The sequence below is a fragment of the Xenopus tropicalis genome, chromosome 8, assembly GCF_000004195.4.
Source record: "Xenopus tropicalis strain Nigerian chromosome 8, UCB_Xtro_10.0, whole genome shotgun sequence".
In the NCBI taxonomy this organism is placed as follows: Eukaryota; Metazoa; Chordata; class Amphibia; order Anura; family Pipidae; genus Xenopus; species Xenopus tropicalis.
The window spans coordinates 51,662,077-51,685,356 of NC_030684.2; the positions used below are offsets into that span (position 1 = coordinate 51,662,077).

A 23,280-nucleotide genomic window follows, 5' to 3' on the forward strand; every position below is an offset into this window, starting at 1 on the left:
CATTTCAAATACTTCTGCTTTACAAGTTCTGGTTGCCTATACATAATATTCCTGGCTTACCGAAGAAGTAAATAACAGCTGACTGTAAGAAACAATACAACAAAATTGTAAGAAATTCCATGTCCCAGTAGAAAATGGGTAACTGAATAGGAAGTGTGAAAATCTCATTAAGTTATCCATCCAAATATGCTATTCTTAATTTAGATTAACTGGAATTAAACACTTTTAATTACAATTTATAAAGCCTTTGGCTACTGTGTCATCGGTGTTCTTTCTTTTATTGTCCGTTACGCTCCATCACAAATCTGATTTATAAGCCACTGTAGCAAATCTATCTATAATTATCTGGCTTCTTTTGCCATCGACTTTCCAGCAGAATAGCAAGCATCCAAATGTTAAATCATTTATATTGTTTGTTAAATCCCCCACATTTTGTACACGAGTGCATGGACTAAGATCAGAACCATAAGTTATGGAACAAATGTCACATGGCGCTGAGCACAGCCTAAAAAAGAGGACAGCTAAAAGATTATTTGCATTCAGTGCCTCAAATTGGGTGTAAGCTGCATCCAAATAAAGAGTTAAAAACTGTATTTGCATCCGATTCACTGGGCACAAGTTTGGGAACCCTGGTGCTACAGCTGGGTCCAGGTCAGTGGCAGATCTAGGTTCCCCAGCACCAGTACCCTCAGTTGTCTAGGATGGATGCATTAGTAACCATGTAAAAGTGCATTGTGTCCACCATATTAGAGCACCCATACTCATGGGTGCATTCGTAAATGACCTCCCAGGTGAATACAGATATGAAAAGAATACATTTTTGGTGGTACTGCTCCATTAATAAAAACATTTAACAAACTTTTGTTGCTGTTGTATAAATGATCTTCCCTTACAGAACAGATGTATGTATGAAGTTTGGCTGACATTTGTGCATCTGAGCAATTTTAGGTTGCATTGAGTACAGATAATGTCTGGCGGAGAGTGTGCAATGGGCACAAAAGATTTAAACTTCTTAAAAAGTCTCCATGTTAAGATGTTTAAGACCGAAAATTAGAAATGACTTAGATAAAAATTCTTGTCTCTTCAAATTATATCATTTTCCTCTGTGCATAAGTAAGTAAGGGGGAAGGAGAGGTCTGCACAGACATGCTCTGAGATAATACAATATGCTAAATGCATTAGTGTAATCCAAGAACAGACATTACCGTATTCCTTCTAGCTAGGAATAGGGATTTGCATTATTTAACTGCAGACATTTTGGCTGCTTTTCTTGTCACTTTCGCTCAGAATAAATATTACGGATATTATTAGTCAGAGTAGATAGTTCACAGTATACACTGAAAGTAGCCTTGGTAGCAAGCATTCATAATGTTTCTCATGAGATATTTAACTAATATACCACAACCAATGGAATAGGGTAAAACCCCCACAAAATAAATTGTGGCAAAATATATTATCTAACAATATGGGGTAAACCTGAAATAATGGAACCTGAAATATTTCATTTATAAACTGGTTATTGAAAGAGGTATAGGACCCCTTATCCAGAATGCTCAGGATCTGGGGTTTTCTGGATAAGGGGTCTTTCTGTAATTCGGATCTCCTACCTTAAGTCTGCTAAACAAATTATTTAAACAGTATCTCCAAAGTTGAAATAGTCTTGAATTACTTGAATAAAATGTCGATGATGGCCTTTCCATAATTTTGGATAACGGGTTTCAGGATAATGGATCCCAAACCTGTACTAAAATGAATGACTTATTTTGGCAGTTGGTGATTGCTGAGTCACAAGAGTCAGTAAAAGAGCTTTCAGGACCATGGGCAGTTCCACAAACAATCTTCAAAGGAGAGTCACTTTTAATTAGGTCTCACAGGAGCATAACAATGTCAGTATTTAAGTTTAGGCCTGTTAAGAAGGCTTTGAATGCTCCAGCTATATGTAATAAGCAGGGTCCTTTCACTGTGCTGGTGTGAGAATTTATATTTCTTTTTCATGGATTTAAAGGGGTTTCATGCAAAAAATATAATATAAAATTGTATTTTTTACAGTTATCTGTAATTGTCTATCCCTTCCTGTACTGCTGGTTTGAACTACATGTACCACTAGAGTCTGGGGTATTAAGGAAACACTGAAATGTTTAACACAGTTTGAAATATGAGAATCTATTTATTCCCCTATAATACAATTGTGAGGAATCTAATAAAATATACAAAATATTTACACCCCCCTTCCACACTGGTTGTGTCGGGGTGAGTGCAATATAGTAAATGAGAGGCAGACTCACTACCAACATTCCTAGATTGTCGTTTTGTCCCTGAATAAAAGCATGCATCAGCTCATTACCTCCTCAGCAGAAACAACAGGAGATAGAGAGAAAATGCTGCCCAGCTGTTTTGGGGATGACAGCTCTCACCACCCCCAGCTGAGAGCCTATTGTGTTGCTGAGACTGTTACTTAGCAACTAGAATTTGCAACCTCCAAATGACAAAGCAAAACTATGGAGGCAGCTTTACCATTGGATGATCAACTGTGATTGATCAATACTGATAATACTGATCACTGGAAGTTATTACAGCAATGACTGATCCATGATGAGTCTTATTGATTTGTTATACATTGATCACATTTGTACTTATACTGATCAATCTTGTTTGAAAGTGCTCTCAGAAAAGCTGATTCCATCACTATTATACAAATCCACAGAACTGTCAATTTTGGGGGGTCTGAAGGGTTCTATACCTAAAAGGCTTGGACAGTTTTGGAGAACTGATCATATCAGTCATATCTAATTAATTAAAAATTCTAAAAAGATCTTATGCATTGGAACACTATAGAATTTCCCATTCACTCTTTAATAAATTCAACTAGGCCAATGCAAGGATCATGGAACTGGACAGACCTAACCAATCTCTGCTTTTAGTCCATTATAGATGTATCAAAGATATGTTATTTGGGACTGACTGAATGTATGCTATGGTCCATATGACTTAAAATTGAATGTATCTGTGTTTTCACATTGATTTGTAGTTTTACAGTAGGAGCAAATCTCCCCTGACTCAGGAAACAAGCACATTATAAATATGGGAAAAGGGTTGTTTAAGGGCTAAATCAGTCTAATGGTTGCTGGACGCAAATCTCAGCATACTTTAACATCAAGTTTTAAAGTATGCTCGGTGCTGTAGTCCAACAATAAATGAATGTATTTTCAGTGTAAAATTGCATTACAAATGACCTGAAGCATAGAAGCTCCATGCCCAGAAGCAACAGTAAAATGTAAGAGAATCCTCTAATGAGAATCCCACCTGATCTCTGTCAATCTGGTTTCATGTTCTTTGTTTCTGCAATTGGAGCTGGAAGCATTAAATGCTTTAATCTAAACTGACTCCACCTGGTTTTGTTGCTCCTTTATATCTGAATGACGCCAGTCCCTGTGCTCATTAGGGAAGGAAGTTAGCAACATGTGGCAACGATCTGAGAATGTTATGTACCGTGAAAGATTTGGATTTAGTATGGCAAACAAAAGTCTAAAAATGATGTCTATCACTAGAAAACAAACACAACAAAATACACACAAATATTCTGACAATGAAGGCAGTAAGTTTGTGTTTCATTAGACATGGAGCACATTGTTGTTTCTCTGAAGTTTTGGGACTTTATAAGAAAACATCATATTATGCCCATATAGGGGATTTATGGAGTCTTGGCATCCATGGGTTTCTATTGAGGAAAGCCAGGTTTCTGACATGCATTGTTATAGAATTTGCCTGAAAAAGCATTTGTGCCAGCTCCTTGGCGCGCAAAACAGAAAAAAATGTGAGATCAAGAGTTTACTGCAGAAAAACTCACCACCTTATATTTATTCCTATGGGATTTTTAGAAGTGCATTTATCAATGGGCAAAGTTATAGTTCACCATTTAATACATACACTTCTAAAATAGGGTTACCAGTTCATGTAAACATTCAGGGACACCTAGAAAATCCAGGTTGAAGGGCTGCACTAATTGTAATATAAGTTCATTGCAATCAGTGCAGCCCTGCTACATGCAACATGCATTTATTACACATGTCCCTGAATTTTCAAGTGATCTGGTAACACTAAGCCAAGGGAATAAATAGAAAGTGGGTGATTTTTTCTGTGGCGAGCTCTAATCTCACATTTTGATAATTCTGCCTCTCTGCGTATAGGAAATAATCATTGAGTTATTGTGTACAGTTATGCTTATTTAGGGTTAGCAGATCACTGGGACATGTCTAATAAATGCATGTTGCATGTAGCAGGGCTACACTGATTGTAATATTGTAATATAATTTAAATGCTATCATTGTAGCCCTGTAACATGCATTTATACGCCGTGTGATCCAGTTATTGGCTGGGTGCCATAACAGTGCATTGCAGGTCTGTTAGATAAAGATTATGATATGATATTATGAAAAATATGAAGAGCATATCGAGTGCCCAATGTAGTCTTTGTCCAGCAAGATTTTTCAGACTTCCAATATCTGAATGAGGCCCTAACAGATATAAAGTAGGGCATCATTTTTACCCCATACATGGTCCAATAGACAGCTAATTATGTTAGCAGCCCCTATTTGTATCTTACCATTACTTCCTCAGGGAGAGGGAGAACCATGAACCCTTGTGTTGTGCAAAACTGAAATGTGAACTCCCTCTAAATACTGCATGGCTCTCAGCCTGCCCATAATAATGCATAAGCTTTACTGGCTCCTATTGCAATATGAATTTTTGGGCACCTCCCATATAAATGTCACTTACTTTTATATACAGATGACATCACTTTGCCTAAAATCTGTAATCTCTTCATTACGTTGCCCCAAATGTTTTGCATACCCATTTAAGAGGACAAAGCTCTAGAAGCAAAAACATGAGAAACTCAAGTGACTCCATGCATGATGCCCATTTTGTTTCATTACTCCTAACACTTTGCCCCATTAATAAATGTGCCCCACTTTATCTACAGCTGGAAGAGATTTATAACACAGCTTTGGTTATACGGGTATAAGTCAGCAATAGCAGCCCTTTCCAATAGTTCATAGACTAGGCTTTCCTCTCTGACTCTGAAAGTAGAATTTCTAACATGACTGACATTTTGTAATCTAGTTTATTCTATTTTTGCATGCCACATTTACATGTAATCCGTCAGCCTGCAGCAGGTGATAAGAGCCTAGATATGCTGAAGTTTGGGCAAATGTACTTAGCCAAGAGATTATATGCAGAGTTTTATAAACTCAGCTTTTTTAGGAAAGGCCTCTCATATTAATCTTTTTCAATGTTATTTTTCTGCTTCATGTATTAATATATGTCAACCGTCTCTGATGATTATATATGGCTGCTAAACCAAGAGCACTTTTAGCCATCCTGTCGACATCTCACTGGGGTTCTTCGTTTAAGGCTTCAAAGGTTCAAAGTAATTTCCACTCAAAAAATGTAGTAAAAAAAAGACACAATAAATGTGCACTAGTTTAATGATTTATCTGAGTTTAAAATATCTGCATTTGCATTAATATTTAAGATGCATGAACATCTTACTTGTTTGTGGGGGGGAAGGACAGAAAGAGACTATAGAGATATCTTACAAATTATTAGTTCCACTAAAATGGATGAAATTAAAGTGCCTGCACAACTAGCCAACAATACTAGCCACAACTTGCAGTGCTTGTTTAGAAGCATGTGTGCTTCAGTAGTCATGGATTATGAGTAGTTATAGCTAGGTGGCCAAAGAATCCACTAGTCTATTGAAAGCACATTTGGCAATTTTTTTTAACATATATTCAAATCTACAATTTTGCCATTTGATACTAGTAAGCAGCAACAGAAGGTGCTGAGTGTGAGAGCTAGAAGGAATGAGTAGCAGTTGGTAAGAGCAATATAGCAATATATACAACATCATTTCAAATAATTATTCAAGTTATTAATGCCATCACTAACTTCTAGTAATTTTATAGCCAGAAGGGAGGAGATTTGCACACTTACTTTTGCAAACTATTAAAGCTTTCATATTTTAGTAAAAAATGTATGATGTTTAATGTAAGATTATAAGAAAACCTTTATGAATGCAAGACACAGATATATGGCTTATAATGTACTAGTGTTAAATTCATTATGTTCATCAGAAGGCACTATCTATGATCAGGGCCGGATTTAACTTCGCGGCGCCCCGAGGCCGCCCCCGCCCCCCCCACGAGTGCGCATGCGCAATCGCACATTTAAACTCCCATACGGAGCAGTGGGGAGAGGTCCCGACTGCTCCGTATGGGAGCCAAATTTAAAAATTCTGTTGCGGCGGGGCGGCATGCCGCCCCTAAACTTGTGCCGCCCTAGGCCCGGGCCTTTGTGGCCTTTCCACAAATCCGGGCCTGTCTATGATTCTCAAAATGTGTCTTCCAGATGAGGGTAATTTTGAAACATATTATCATGCGTTGCTGAACACCCTGGTTTGTTTGCCAATAGCATTCCATGTTGTGAGTACACCAAATAAAGAATAAAGATAGAATAGGCAGCTTGACTGTATGGCCTGGCTTCCCATCTAAAATATCAAGCAGAATGCTGTTTGCTCCTTTTATTCTCTCTCATTAAACAATCTCTGTAAGCTTTTTTTATGTCAGTTTAAGCTTGCTGTAGCAGATGCTACAAAAGCCTTTAATCTAACGTTTAAGACATTTGCAAAAAGCATCCTCAACTTTACAGGTTTAACAGCACACTTCCCTACATTTAGCTGGCTATGCCTCCTGCCTTCTTGTTCCAGACCTGCCATATACATCTTACTGTCTCTTCATATTGTTGCAACCCTGGTGTCACTGAATAAAGGGCTTGTCGTACCCTAACTGCCCTGTTAAATTACTTCCCACAACTTTGGAGGGGTTACACTGACAACACTAAAGAAAGCAGCATGTTGTAATATCAGAAAGAACCAAAATGCTACAGGACCATAAGGAAAACAATTATAGCTTCCAAAAAAATGAAAACCATGTGGTTGCATGAAATCACCATCACATTATAGGAGGCGCAATATCAGGGACCCTGTATGACATGGAGCAGAAATGCCCAGTAGTAGAGATAACACTGTTGTGGTTTACTTTACCTAAAGGTTTACCAAAACAATATTAAATATCATTTTTCAGTCACAATATCACAAACTATGAAAATTAGCTGCATTGCAAGAAGCTCCTTTGGAGGTGGACAAATGCATATGCAAAACAGATTTCTGTAATCTCTTAGAACTGGATTAAACAATACCTGGAAGAGCAGCACGGGGCTAAGAAACCAGTTCCCCTCTGAGGGAAGGGGGTAATTGGTTAGGGATTGGAATCCCTGCATAGACTCCACCACTGTTTCCATCTGTCTCTTCTACTTACATACCTTACGTAGATTGCAGGGTTTTTTTGGAGACAAAGACCTCATTTGAAAAATAATTTGTTTCAAATTTCTTAGCACTTATGTATTATTTTAATTAGTATTAAATGAACCTTTTAAAGTAAAGCAGAAATCTATACACCTGTGATTCCAAATAAACCAGCACAACAAATAAATACCTAGAAATATCGGTCTATCTGTTTATTAATCATTATTGTGCTGGGGGAGGAGGACATTACTGCTTGCTCACCTTGATTTATGAGGTCGTTCGATTGACCTTAGCACATTATGATGATCGCCTCCACATCTATTACAGCATGTGTCACAGCAGCTTTTAGAACACTAATGTTGCAGACATTTATGACATTTAGGAATCCATTTACTGTGACAATCGATTTTTTAAATTTATTATTTTCACAATGTCCAAATATTTTCTATGTTGTCTTTTGAAGTACAATATTTTTACATATCAATAATTGTCTGGATACCCAGCACTGGTACTAGAAATAATTAATAACGCGATAAAAGGATTGGATCTGTTATCTAGAAACCCGCTATCCAGAAAAGTACAAATTATGGGAAGGTCATCTCCCATAGATTCCATTTTAATCAAATAAGTCACATTTTTAAAAATGATTCCTTTCCTCTGTATATTAAAACTGTACTTTGTACTTGATCCCAACTAAGATATACTTAATCCTTATTGGGCACAAAACAAACTTATTGGGTTTATTTAATCTTTAAATTATTTTTAGTAGACTTAAGGTATAGAGAATGGAGAGTCAAGTCACGGAAAGAGCTGTTATACGGAAAACCTCAGTTCCCAAGCATTGCTGATTTTCTTTATATAAATAATAATATAGATAATTATATGCTTTGTTATACAAAGATCAGAGTTGCTTATCTAGCAACAAGGAGAAACTTTTTCCCTAGTCCATTAATCCATAGCAACCTGCTTTAAGCCAAGAGTAAAATAACCTCTAATTGCGTGACACAGAAACTGGTGCAAAGTCTGCCGATAGGGATGTAGCGAAGCTCAAAAACAAAGTTCGCAAACTTACGCCAAAAAGTGCGAATATTCGCGAACTTTGCGAACCCCATAGACTTCAATGGGAAGGCGAACTTTAAAACCTAGAAAAGCCATTTCTGGCCAGAAAACTGATTTTAAAGTTGTTTAAAGGGTGCCACGACCTGGACAGTGGCATGCAGGAGGGGGATCAAGGGCAAAAATTTCTCTGAAAAATACTTTGTTGACACAGCGTTGCGTAAAACCGCAAAGGCAGCTGGCAGACCTAGAGGAAATACACGGCGTTTTTTGCTATTTTGCACTATTAGCACCATGGAAACGGGATTTGCTGAAAAACGCCATGTGTGGCTTGTGCGGTGTTTTTAGGCAGAGAAAAAACGCAGAGAAAAAACGCCACGCGAACCCAAATTGCGAACATAGGCGAAAAGTTCGCGAACTTGCGAACACCCGATGTTCGCGCGAATTAGTTCGCCGGCGAACAGTTCGCTACATCTCTATCTGCCCATATCAATACATAACACACACACACATATAAACACTGTAAGTTAGATGGCAAAGTCAAAAAGTATTGGTAATGGCTACCCTACCTGCTTTCCATCCAGGGTATATAGCTTTTTGACCACGCCAGTTTCCAATTTAATGGCTTCAGTGATATCAGTGAGGACCTGTTCAAATGAATGGGCTGTTTTTTTGTTGAGGAGGACTCGCACAGCCTTGCGTGGTTTCACTCCACTTCGTATGATTGTCACCAGCTTGGGGCGCACAAAGTCCTTGTTCTCCTTGGACTGGGCGTTGTTGCAGCTCCCCAGAGACTGTGGGGATTTTTTACTGGCCGATGTCTTCACGTTGACTGACCAGTTGGGGTTCACATTTTTGGTGTATTCCAGTTTTTTGAAAAAGTTGTCAGAAGAGCAAACATAACTTTCACCTAAAAGTCAGAGAGAAATAAAGATTGTTAGTAAATACTTGGCTGCGGAAAAAGCTGAAAAGTAAACTGTCGTTGTAGGTTCTGTTATCTGTCTATAATAACACATAGAAATAACTTATGTATGAAATACATATGATATGGGACTGCAAGACTTTAGCCTCCTTATGGACCAAGGCTTTAGACAAAATAGATATCATTTTATATTTGAAAATCCCAAGAATTTGTTTGCTGAATGTGGGCCTCAAAGGCCTGCTCACACACCACCAAATCATATTGCTAGCGAATGTTTATTTTTAGCCGAGAAATTAATTATGTGAAAATAGAAGGAGCAATTGCCTCCCACACATGTGAAATGACATTCTAATGTGAATCACTTATATACACATGAAAGTTTAATTTACAAAACCAGAGGTTCCACCAAGAAGCATCAAAGTGATTGGGGCAAGTGGGCGGAGTTGTCCACATAAGAGACAGAACATTAAAAGATAATACCCCTGTTGAATACAGCATGGTTGGTTGATTCTTGTACTGCAAACACAGATGTATTTGGGATAGTGCATTTGAGAAATCTTCTGTTGTATACTATTTTTGCAGTGTGAATATCTTCCTAATGCCTTGCAAAAGTTATGTGATGACTGACACATCTCTATGCTGATTCTCTTGCAATGTTTTTTTTATAAAACTGCCTGAAATTAAAAAAAAAAAAAAATTAAGAAAGAGTTTTGTTTACTATAAGGACCATTTCCTGATGACTTTGAACACAACTGTTATTAACACCCCATTTAATGGGTTGTTTCTTGGTTTCAGAGATGTTGTTTTCTTGGTCTCTGCTATTAGCCCCCAAGGTATGAGAGCTGGGAGATTTTTAGCTATGGCCCATAATGCACCATTATGCCCTGACCATGACCAGCTACCCCCTAGCAATGTTCAGTTACGCCCCAGTGGTGCTCTACATCCTATCTAGCGAGTTTGTTGCCAGTTTTCAGAAGTTTGAGGGGCAGTGCGGACAGAAAAAAAGGGAACAGGAAAAATCTGTGAATGAAGGAAAAAAATACTAAAGAAAAAAATGAATGGACATGGAGATATAAGGGATGTGGAAAACTGAAGGGTAAAGCAGACAATAAAAGGTGATGCTAAACACTAAGGTATGAAGAGGAGATAAAATGGAGGAGAAACAATGCCCCTTTGCAGTCCAGCCTGACAATGAATGAATTACAATTAATAGCTATTTCATAGAAATTTCATTGGAATTGATATATTAATCTAAACCGCTTTAAAAGTGGCAACATATGCTCAAAATGGAGATTCTGCAGAAAGTAATAAAAAACAGATGAGAGAACAAGTAGCCAAGCTGCCAAATACTAACTGGTGTAGCAAGAACACACTGCACCCCTGAATGTCTGGGGTTATTATAAGTCGTTTGTCAAAATAATATTCTATTTGATGAAAACATACAAACATACAACCATAAAGGCTGTATGCACATGAAATATGCTTCTATAACACCTACATATTTCAATGGAGTCTTAACAGCTATAATGATAATTATTATTTCCTCACTATATACTGTTCATATTGTTATTTCTTCCACTACAGTATTTTGTCTGCAGTGATATCTTGGTTTGAAGGTTGAGTGGTCAAAGGATACTTGGTAAATTATAAATTGGGTCTTAATTCCTCCACAAAACTGTCCCGTCCTACTTCTCTAGATTAGATAATTAGAACAGATGACTAGAAATGTAACTACAGATGCATGAGAATTTATCAGTAACAATTCTTCATTCCAGAGCTATATTGTTCATATTGCTGTTATTATCATATATAAGGAGAATGATATATATAATTCTGGCTTTATGAGAGAGCTGGAAAAATATTTTATCAAGGAATGCTGCTGTTTGAGCAAACAATCTTTAGTTGCCCTTTAAGCTTGGAGCACTCTGTGTCTATGTGAGCATGAAACAGACAGCAGGGAGCTGGGAGCTGCTCTCTCCTTACATTATTGGCTGGATTAAGCCTAGAACTATGGAGGATATAGAGAAACCTAAGGTTATAGTGGGGTGGACATTTTATATTTATGTAAAGTGTTATTGGTAAGAGACTACACACACATGTAGCGGTGTCAATACATCCTTTGTGGCCAATAACCACATAATATGCCTCTTATAACACACAGCAATCCCAAATTTATCAGAGTTTAAGGCTGGCTTTCGACCACAATTACTATACCTCCAGTTATTAAATATTTTACTGATTAATTTTAAATGGAAAAAGATGGGTTTTTACACATAACCTTTGCGCCATTGTATTAGAATAGTTTAAGGTAGTCTTAGCAGTTTCCATGGAAACAATACAATGTGAAAGCAGAAGCCCACAATGGGCTGCCTTCGTAATGCCTGCAGCTGCAAGTCCGGTTTGAAAGGCCTACAGTACATTTCTTTTAATGCCAAACCTCGGAAATGAAAGCCTTGAACAGACAAATGAAACAAATAGTCTTTTTTATTCATTGATTATTCTAATGTGAGAGAACTTAAAAAAAAACATCTTGGTTGGGAAATATTAACCCCTTTAGCAAAGGGATTATTAGTAGTGTTCCACCTTTACAACCATCCGAAGGAAATACATCCATGGAGGCAATAAAGCTTTACAGATTTTTAGATTAGTCTAGCTTGCCAGTTGCTTTAAGCACATCCCATACACATTTATCCAATAAGCTGCTGGACCTCTATGGGATTTGGCTCAGTTGATAAAAAAACATGTTTATCAGATATCTATCCATTCCAGGGCTCTGTATCTTGCTGTCTGGTTATAAAATCCAGCCTAGTTCTGGGTATTAATAAACCCGCTAAATTATTCTGTTTGATTCCCTCCCACACGCAGTTTTTCATGAGTTCATGAGACTCAATTTGTGTTTCATCTCGTTTTTTTGTGCATTTTCTTACACTTGACATGCATAAGCCAGTAGTATAAAGGGTTGTGTTTGTAAATGACAAGTGTTTGTAAACACATAAAAAACACCTGGGTGTACAAGCACTTGTCAAAAACTCAGTTTTGTCTGTTTGCTTTTCAAATAATAAACAGCAATTGGATGTATTTGTACAAGTATGTGATACAGAGAACCATTATCCAGAAAGCTTCAAATTATGGGAAGGCCATCTCCCATAGACTCCATTATAAGCAAATAATTCTAATTTTTAAAAATTATTTCCTTTTTCTCTGTAATAGTAAAACAGTACCTTGTACTTGTTCCCAGCTAAGATGTAATTAATTTTTGGAGGTAAAACAAGTTTGAGCTTGTAGGAAGCTCAAGATGTGATGTCAAATAGAATTATATACTTTTGCTAACACATAGAAGGTTGAATTGAAATTTAAATGCAAGAACATGAGTAGTGGGCTGTAAGGTAAGTTTTGTTTAGCTGCTGGGATAGGGATACAGGGCATGTAGTTAGGGGTTACTACTATGGCTGTCACCTTTTCTGGAAATATATATATATATATATATATATATTGGTCTTCCTATATGTTATATCCTTTTCCCTATTAATAACATTGGCACCAAATATGAGTTTTACCAGCCAGGTGGAAACCCAAAGTACTGTGTGTATGGCGTTGCTGCCTATTGACTTTGTGCAATGTTCACTGGGCAAGAAGTAAGAAATGAGTGTTTTGTTTCCAGGAAATCAGAAAGCTGCTGAGGGAATTGTTAGTAATGGATCCATTTATCTTGCCAAAGACATACAATTAATTAGCTATGGAGTCTGCGTTCTCATGCATACATCAGAACCTTCGCAATTCAGCAGAGTCCTCCTTCTACATCTAAAGTCATTTTGCCATTTGTGAGATGCCCATGTGATTAGAAATGCAGTCTGTATTCAAGAAAAAGACTCAGACCCTCACCCCAGGCTGAATACTCGGTGATGTCTTTGGCATTTGAATTTTAAATCTAGAAGCAACTGAACCAGAATCAAGGAACAATGCAATTTGTCTGAGCAGTCTGTCCATGTACATTGTAATATTCTACTTTTCTCTTTTTGGCCAGGAAGCCATGGGGTTGATTAGCCAAACTGATCAGTCCAGGGTCACACACACACATGACGAGAATCAGTTCTATGAATATGACACATGGGTGTGTGCATGCTGCAAGCATATGTTTGCCTTGGATTGCTACAGTGAGGGTAATATTACACTACCATGGTTTCCTTTTGAATTCTGCTCTGTGTAAATTCCTCTCTTTATTATTCTTCCAAAAATCCCCTAAATATTTATGAAAGAAAGTCATATAATTAACCCCTTACACTTCCATTTATATATACAGGGTTTGACAAATGTTCCATTGAGTTCTATTCAGTTACAAGTCAAAAACTTGGGTGTGTGTGTATGCTGTACAAAATGCATGTGGGAATAGATACATTTTGCCTTTTAAAGAGTAATTATTCCCACTTTTGATGACAATATACCTTTGAAAATGTGTTTATAAAATGTACTGTATATCATATTGATTTCATTAATAGCAAATGGTGGAGAATGACATAACAATATGCCTGTGCCTACAACAAATAGATATTATATTAAAAGACCAGCAAGCTATGGCATGGACCACTTCAACTACCACCCCATCGCTATTGCAAAATGATAGTTACAGTTATATAAGCATCTTATAAATGTGGTGCATTTAATACGGAGGTGCTAAATGGTATATTATGACACATTAATATTTAGCACCTTACTTACATTCAATATTTGGGTTTTACAATAATCCTAAGGCAATTATTCAGTGGTGATGAAATTAAGATGTAGCACTTTAATGATGAGGTAGAATCTTGGCCATGGAAACCATGAAGCAAGATGTAAATGTGCCCAGATATATCTTAAAGGTAGGCACCTTCAAAAGCTCAAAGAAAGTATTTTTTGGGCTTGCTTAACCCTTCCCCTGCCAGCGATGGTAATACCAATGACACTGCATTTCCGTATTCTGTGTCATTCTATATGAATTGCCACTTTCTAGGGCAACACATGATTAACACAGCAGCCTGCTCAGCCAGCAGACAAAAGGTTAAATCCAAATGCCACATCTCCTTACAGACTGCAGATTAGTGGCAATGTTACATCAGGGGCAAAGGGCTAGTAACCCATAGCAACCATGCAGACTTCTGCTTTCAGACAGCAGCTCTTTAAATGCTACCTGCTAATTGCCTGCTATAGGTTACTTTAAGTCCTTATTTGCCTAATGCATTGTCATTATATTGTATTATATTGTATTGTAGCATTCCTGATGTGATTACAAATGTGTCTTTGGCCAGGGTTTAAATGTCATGTCACAAAAAGGGGGGGAAAGGAGAAACAGATAATTCCACTGTCCCACCATAGATGTAGCGCAGAAGTCACATCACAAGTGTTGAAAAACATTTTTTAAAAAAGCATATATATGTGTTCATGTAATATACCACACAGACCATTCCATGTTAATTTAGGTCATCTAAATGGGTTCCAAATATGTGTCAAACTAAATTCTCTGTGTGTGCATTCTCAGCATGCTCTTGCTTTATCTTTTTTATTTCAATTTTTATAACCCTGTAGAATCCCATTAATATAGAATATGTATTTTTCCTGCAAGGAAGAAGTATTATAAACAGCCAATGTAATATTCCAGCAGCTGTACTTAGTTTCAGTTAAATACTCTACCAGCCTTCCAAGTCTGTAGCAATCTGGGCTGTAATAAACCTTATATCTACCCCTGAAATCTGGTCCAAAGCCATTATGGATGAATTAGATGGCATTCTTTGTGTCATGCCCAATCTTAATACCATGAGCTGTACTTTTATTAAATAAAAATTATAGTATTCAGACTGCATCCTCTTATTCTTTTAGGCCAATGACACACAGAGTGATTAGTTGCCCCGCAATTAATCTCCTTTAGGTGTGGCGACTAATCTTCTCTGAATGCTTTCCTACTGGCGGTAATGTAAATCATTGTTAGGAAAACATATGTTTTGCTTCGGCTTTCCAAAGTCGTCCGAGCAACTTCAGAAAGCTATTGTTAAAGATTCTTTAATAGGTCACTTGAATAATATAAACTATCTGTTGGTTAAGTAATCATTCTGGGGGTATAGTTTCCTTTAATGCTACACTGCTTAACCCTTGCCATTGACACAGTAAATATTTCACAGTAAAGCTGACTCCTGTACTTATATTCTTTGAGTACTTGAAGAATAAGTTGCTTTAACAAATTTTCCTGATTTTATATTTTCCCAGATTATATACAATTTTTACCTGGTCCCCTGAAAAACATAATGGGGATTCTACTGTGTTTATCATATCATTATGATCATCTTTGTTATAATATCATGTAGCACTGTGCGCAAAATAATTCCAGAATTTATATTCCAGGTTTGGTACCTGTACATGAAGCGACACAGGAGTCCTGAGCTAGAGTTATGCTTCAATGGACTTGACAAGTGTAACTTTGGCACACATAGTTATTACCCTACATACAGAATTTACACCAAAGAATATGTGTAAATATGTGCCAATAATTTGCCAAATTTTACAGTGGATTTTTGCATACATTTAGAGACATATTTATCAAAACCTACATTTGTGAATCTTCAAGTAGTTTTATTAATCTGCAAAAACTCGAAAACTCACTTAACTCGAATATGTGCTCCCTTTGACTTCTACATAAAGTCACAAGCTTCTAGATGCCAAATTTTTGCATTCAAGCTATTCAAGTTTTGTTTGCTTAATAAATCTCAAACTCTTAAGCTCAGAAAACCTTTAATTGTTTCAAAACCTATAATTCAAATGCTGATAAATCTGTCCCTGAATGTCATGTGGATTTGCGGAGGTGGGTGCGCTCTCACTATAATTTCCCACAGGGTTGGGTCTCAGGCAATTTCAGGAATTCTGTGTCAATCCAGCAGAGACATTCTATGAGAAGCCAGCCATTAATAACTGGATGTTAGAAGCATACCACCTTGATACCATCCACAGCTGAAACACCATGCACGACATGTGCAGCCTCTCCTGCCCAATCACACGGTATCAGATCTATAGGCACACTTGCATTTAATGAAACCATGGAACATTTCTTAACTTGGATTAAAAATTCCCAAATCTGGAAATGGCTGATGTTCTACTGCTATGCCATTTAATTATGTCCTTGCCTAGTGCTGTGGATTCTGCATATAAATCATATAGACATGGGCATGCAGCTCCCTTGAAAAATGAACCTCATTTACCTATCACCCAACAACACACGGCAGCTCAGTTAAGTGGTAGGCCATCTGTCAGTCTGGACAAATAACCTTGAAAAATGAGATCTATAGGTACTGCTGACTAGTTCTAACCCTAAACCCTGCAGTATTATAATTATACATTATACCATAGTATACAAGCCTCCTGCTCTGACCCCCCACAGATCCCAAAGCTCCAGCTACTACAGCTGTCTACAAGGCAAAATGGAGGGACCTCTGACTGCATGGGAATGGTGAAAACAGCAAAGATTATATATATAAATGGAACAAGAAATGGTTTTGCACCACATTCATACAGTCACTTGCTTTTCTATTTTCATTTGAGGATCATCTTGCATTAAGTGGACTTTTTGCCGTAGAGGAGGTTTTTTGTTATCTTTATGGTTGTCACACTACAGCTCTTCCATGCTATAACCTTTGAAAATACTTTGGAAAATGCTAGAAGTTTTAGTCCAGGAACATTTGGGTGGACAGAGTGATAGACTGAGAGAGAGACTGAAAGAGAAATAGGTTAGTCTTGTGGATAATTGGGCTTTAAAGATGTTGACCCATGCTTATTTCTATAAACATGTTGTATTTTTTACTGTGCTTGAGAAAGGGTACAGGGACCACAAGAACACACTTTGTGTTTTATGACATAAATAAAAGATTAAAGGGGATCACCACCACCACCTTCATAGGGGAGAACAATTAAGCGAGGGGCAGTGGAGGGGCATGTGGCTATGAAGAGGGACTGTGCACAGGAGCTAAAAGTTAAACATCTTTCCACTTTTATATTTATATCTATATATATATATATAAAACTAACATCTGTAGGTGAAATAAAGCCAGGGTTAGCTTTTCAGATATATTCCTCTTGTCCCTGTGCCTTGATACCATTCTCTTTTTTCCTTGGGTTTCCCTCTATCCCCATTGTATCCCAGGCACTAAGGAGTGTATCCCAGAGGAAGTGTCCATAAACATTTGTAACTATAAGGTTGATTTATAAATCCTCATCATTATATATACTTTTTCTTTTACACAAATTGTTGCTAATCCTTCAGGATTCTCCATTTTAAGCAACTTTGCCTCTATGTGATAAACCCTTTCATTTGAATGTACGAACAAAATGTATCCGTACAGTAATCTCATCTGATTATTATTTCTTTATAGTTTAGTGAAAAAGTAGCACTTAAACACACTTGGCAGGTCAGCTTTAGCCATTAGAACTTAATGAGTCCCTCTACATATTTTAGACTTGAGGGATTTACCTTTAAATCTTGTTATGTAGCCTATATAATTAAACAAAAATGTGCACTTGGAATGGGGCTATATAGATCATTGCACATAGGGTAGAATAGGAGAAGGAATCCAATTTTATCTTATGTCAATGGTTTTTAGACTTGTTGACATCAAACCCCTTCTTGAGGTCTGGGAATCCCTTTGCACATAACAAGGTTATAGATATGAAAACATAACTGTATCAGCCATAGTTTTAAAAATATATCTACTTGAAAAAATATGTGTAAAGCTTAACCACCCGCCCCCAACAATATTCAACTGGGCATACAGGACTGTCTAGAGGAGCAAATAGGAATTCTCCCAAAAATCTCACCCTTACTGGCCTACAAGTTGAGCCTCCATGGTAGGAGGGGGTTCAATATCTGGGAATCACTACCTTATACACAAATAAGTGTGCTTCTTGCTACCTGGACTCTTTCCATGTTCCTGACTTGTCTCACATGATTAACCTATTCAGTACCAACACAATGTTCGGATCACCATAACTTAACTCTACTAAAAATAATTTTAACATGAAAGAAACCCAATAGGATCCATGCAGTTTAGTGACCAACAAGTACAAAGTACTGGTTTATTATTCCAAAGGAAAAAACAAGTTATTTGCTTTAATGAACTCTATGGGAGAACTTTAGGATATTTATACCCATATGTATACCTGTATCATACCTCCCAAGTGTCTCTCATTGTGCGGGACAGTCCCGAATTTATGCTGGCTGCACGCAGTCCTGGATTACCTATTAAATGTCCAGCATTATCAGAAAGTCTATAGATGGCTGACAATTCATATTCACAGACCTCAGACCTGTGGCAAATTTGTAAGGCTGTACGTGCAAACATGACGTAAAAAGGGGCGTATTTTTGAGGGCAGACATGTAAACTAAGGGGGCGTGGCTTTTTGTTCAGAACAGCCGTCCCGCTTTTCAGTTTCTAAAATGTTGAAAGGTATGCTGTATTCTCTATCCAATGATGGGCTTGTGGGAATACTTAGGGACCTCTAATTAAATACATTTGTGGGTGAATTTTTAATTTTAGGGTCCTCAACAATCTCCAAGACTGACGTATCTTGTAGAAGACTTTTTATTCCCTGCTATTGTTTCACATTAGTGAGATGGAGGGCTGCCATAAGTCCATATGTATAGAATTACTCTAGAGCACTGCAACATTTTCCATTGAATGACTTGGATTAGTTTTACCATATATATCCACGTGCCTCTGAGCCACACTTTATTAAATATGATGTCATATATTGGAAATATGGAATGCACTTGGGGGGCAGCCAAAATCCCTGTATGGTTTTATTATTATCACAGGCCTAAGTTTAAATACCACTTGGCTTCTTAACTACATCCTCCAGCCAAGGAGCGAACTTGTGTAAAACTAAGTTAGCGAAGCATTTAGCAAGTTGATGAACCTCATATCCAGAGACAATGGCCATTCCTTATCCAGGTCAACCCCAAATCCTGATTTTTGCACTTATGGCCAATTATGACATAATTCTGTACATTCTTCTATGAAACAGAAATCATATAATGAATCATATGTTGCTCTAAATAACCAATCCCCCGGAGCAGTGGAAAGGTAAATACATTTGGTTTGCACTATGACTTTAAAGACCATATCCATTTTATATACATGAACCTTGTAATTGCCAATCGATAAACATATTCTGCCAACCATTTTACTGCCAGGGTTATACCATTAAATAAAACATTTCTATTCATCATTTGGGCTGCGAAATCTGCTGCAAATGGAACTCCTGTATAATAGATGTTGCATCCAAACTGAGAGGATGACAAATCAATTATCCCATACCCCAATGGGGCTCATTTACTAAGGAGTCATAACACAACTGTTGTTGCATTTTTTTGTTAAATCATTTGGTGGACTTACCTTCCTCTAACTCATCCATGTTGGCTATCTTGTTCATTCCATCAATGGTGTAGATAAAGCGAACCCCCTGGGGCAGATTAATGTTATCAGAAAGCGACCTGGTTAGATCAGCCAACAGCGCATCAAAACTTCGGAATCTGTCAGAGGACACCGCATAGACAATCCCCTTGAAGTAGCGATCTCCATTGCGGTAGAACCGGACCTTTTTGGCCTTCTTCTCGTTGCTCAGCGCCTGCAGGGTCCGGGTCCGGTAGAAGCTGCAGTGGGCGCTGTGAGTAGGGCTAGGCAAGCCATTCATTCGAGATGCTCGTGCGTTCCTGGAAGTCTTATCCCTCTCATCAAAGTGGCCAAAGTCAAGCTCCATTTCTCACTTCCTCTGGAAATCTAGAGAAATATCCATCCAAGAATATAAATGTAACATCCAACCAGACAATAACACCACCCCCCTGGTAGCATAAATAATTCCTTTTAGTCTTTAGCAGCAAATTCTCATGTTACTCAAAGTTTGTGAATAATTAATAGGCAAAGTAAATGTACTGAGCTAACAGATAAGTGCTGGGCCAGCTAATTGAGCGAAGCAGCATGGAAAAACCAGAATTAACACCTGAGCCCATATAAACCTGTTCTGTCTGGGCATCAAAGATTGATGAGTAAAGCTTTTCCTTGGTGATGTGATTTATCGAAGCTTTGTTTTGGAGCAGTAACATCCCTACGGTGCTACTATTGTGCACTTAGGAAGACCTCATTAAAATAAATGTGGATATACATAGGCATTAAATGTATGTCAGCCACACCCACTTACTCCCATGCAGTCAGGCAGCAAACTGCTCTGTTATAACAAAATCAGTTCAGTCTCATTAAGGAGAAAGGAGACGGCGGCCTCATCACAAAGAAAGTCATGGAAAGAAATCAACCCGTACAAGCAAGGACTTTTTTATAAACATTCTCCACATATTTCTGCACTATTGTTTTGGGAGTTCCCCTTTATACTGTATATACAGCTGTCTATAATGAAATATCTCTTCTATCCCCAAGATTTGGATTTTGACACAAAGAAAAGGAAATCTGAACAAGAAGCCGTTCCACCAAATGAAAACATATTTATTTATAAGCAATGTTCCAATATACATTTCAGTGGTTTGAAAGTTTTTGAAAGCAATATCTGTCTGGCTCTTTATATTCTTTGCTCTGTTGGTTCTGACTCCTGAGACCATGTAAACTGACATCCCAGCTGCAATGTTGGGAAAGGGATAAACACATACTGCTCTTCAGGGCAATTATATATATATACAGTATATATGGATAACTTTAAAACCACTGAAGAGCTTAAATGAACGTACAGGTATGGGATCTGTTATCCAGGAACCCGTTATGTAGAAAGCTCCAAATTACAGAAAGCCTTTCTCCCATGGACTCTATTTAAATCAAATAATTCAGATTTTTCAAATTGATTTCCTTTTTCTCTGTAATAATAAATTAATAATTATATCTTAGTTGTATTTGATCCCAACTAAGATATAAGTAATCCGTATTGGAGGCAAATCAATCCTAATGGGTTTATTTAATGTTTTATTGGTTTTTTTAGTAGACAAGGTGAAAAGTAGCTTAGAATTACATTTATTTCACTTTGCTAAAAACAGCGGTTTGGGTGTAGTTGCTCTTTAACACAAATTGATGGCTTTTCATCTAAATGCACTCGCCGCATATTAATCAGGGCTTTATTTTTTTGTGGCGGGGGTGGTGTTAAGGGTTTCCTGCTTAAATCAATATTACTTTCCAAGCAAATCCAATTGTGTTCTCCATGTGACTCCACCATCAGGAGCAGGTGTACTCTATAATCCTTTTGCACATTTCCTACATACATACTGTAGGCATTCCTTGCACATGTGCCATGATGTCATCTCTTTCATTCTGCCGCAGCCTCAGTCAACACAAAGGAATCAGTTGCCACGGCTGAGAGATGCCACAGCGAAGGCAATTACCACATGCCATATCCCACAAAAACCCTGTTACCAGAGGTGGGGAGGTCAGCATATTGCCAGGGTAAGGCAATATAAATTGCATAAGGAGGACCTGCCTATGATCAGCATTAAAAATGGTGTACATTCCGGCGAGAAAAGAACATTTACTGGAGGTACAGGTGTCACAAAAGAAGTGTATATAGAATGGAAATACACTACATTCATTATAAATCTGAAAATGATTAATGTATTTAATAATGCGGCATTGTAATAAGGTTTAACGTGCAAAGACTGTCACATAAGTTGTGCAAATAGCAAGTGACTGACAGACTACATGAAAGAAAGATAGATATAGAGATAGATAGATAGATAGATAGTTATAGATAGATATAGTCATTATATATAAATAGACCATGAGCAGATGAGCAATAGATGATAGATCTATAGATGACAGATTTGGACTCTACAATCATTAATTAGCCATCGAATAAAAAAATAAAATCATTCACTGATCTGCCCAGCAGCCAATTATCAGTGCCTGTACAGCAGTAAAGATCAGTGGGATATATGTTCAGTTGCAGGACGCACTAACAAAGGATTACAGATCAATAATGTGCAGCACCAAGCCTGTCCACACCCACTCACTCCTACACACAACCGAATCCCACTGGGGATTAGCAAGTCAAATTTAAGTATAATGCTGTCCTTCTGCTGCCACAAATGAGACAATGGCAACCCTAAGCCAGGAGTGAAATCCAGTGACATTAGAGGCAGTGACCAGTCATTGATCTGCAGTGGGAAGGGGGTGCCAGCATGGCACAGATAGCTCATGCCTTACCATTCACATTTAAACATATAACTGTGGCAGCAATAAAACAGACATAATGCTACCGAGCTGCCTCTGGGGGTTAAACTGCTGTAACAATTGGCCTCTCCCATTTTCTCACTGCATGGAGCACATGTTTTCAGGCCACCCTAAACCTCCCATTTTACTGTGCAAGGTGGGTGGGGGAGAACATGTTCCGATACACACAGATATGGAGAGGAGAAACCCACACCTGTTCCTGCATTGCACACTTCATTGTCTCCATAGTAGATCCCACTCAGTGAGATTATTGGCATTCTTTAGTAAGCTATGCCTGCGCTACCTTGTGCAGTAGTGCTTCTGATTGCATAAATGATGGGTTTAGCAAACCACTTTAAATGTCAATCTGCCACATAAATAATATCAATTAATAATCTGAATTCACCACAAATCATTATGTCTCATTGAAATGCACCATTCTATGCCTGTCTGCTGAGGAAGACTCCCCCGTACCAGCCCATGCTGTAATTCACAGATTCGCTAGCTGCTCCCCTTGGGGCTGTTACCTTAACAACCAGTCTGAGATACATGAGCATAATTCCATTCTCTGTCTGTCGCCTCTCTGGAGTAAGACCCTTTCCTTCCCCCAATCTGCAGTTTAACCCCTCATGTGCCTGACACACAGTATATAATTACTGCTTCTATAATGCAGGGTGAAATCAAACTGTCAGGTTGTCACAATCTACATGGAAATGCGACTCAAG

At 37.8% G+C, this 23,280-nt stretch overlaps 1 protein-coding gene across 5 annotated transcripts in view; it reads right to left on the reverse strand.

The window, feature by feature from the left end:
- Positions 1-23,280, reverse strand: part of dcx (doublecortin) — a 63,244-nt gene that overhangs the window by 34,399 nt on the left and 5,565 nt on the right. For all 5 annotated transcript variants that reach the window (XM_031890888.1, XM_004916848.4, XM_031890889.1 and 2 more), the window contains exons 2-3: positions 19,751-20,134; positions 8,989-9,329 (exon numbers count right to left, since the gene is read on the reverse strand). In XM_031890888.1, the coding sequence (XP_031746748.1) occupies positions 8,989-9,329; positions 19,751-20,114 (705 nt within the window). In that variant the 5' untranslated portion in view covers positions 20,115-20,134. The remainder of the gene's footprint in view (positions 1-8,988; positions 9,330-19,750; positions 20,135-23,280) is intronic.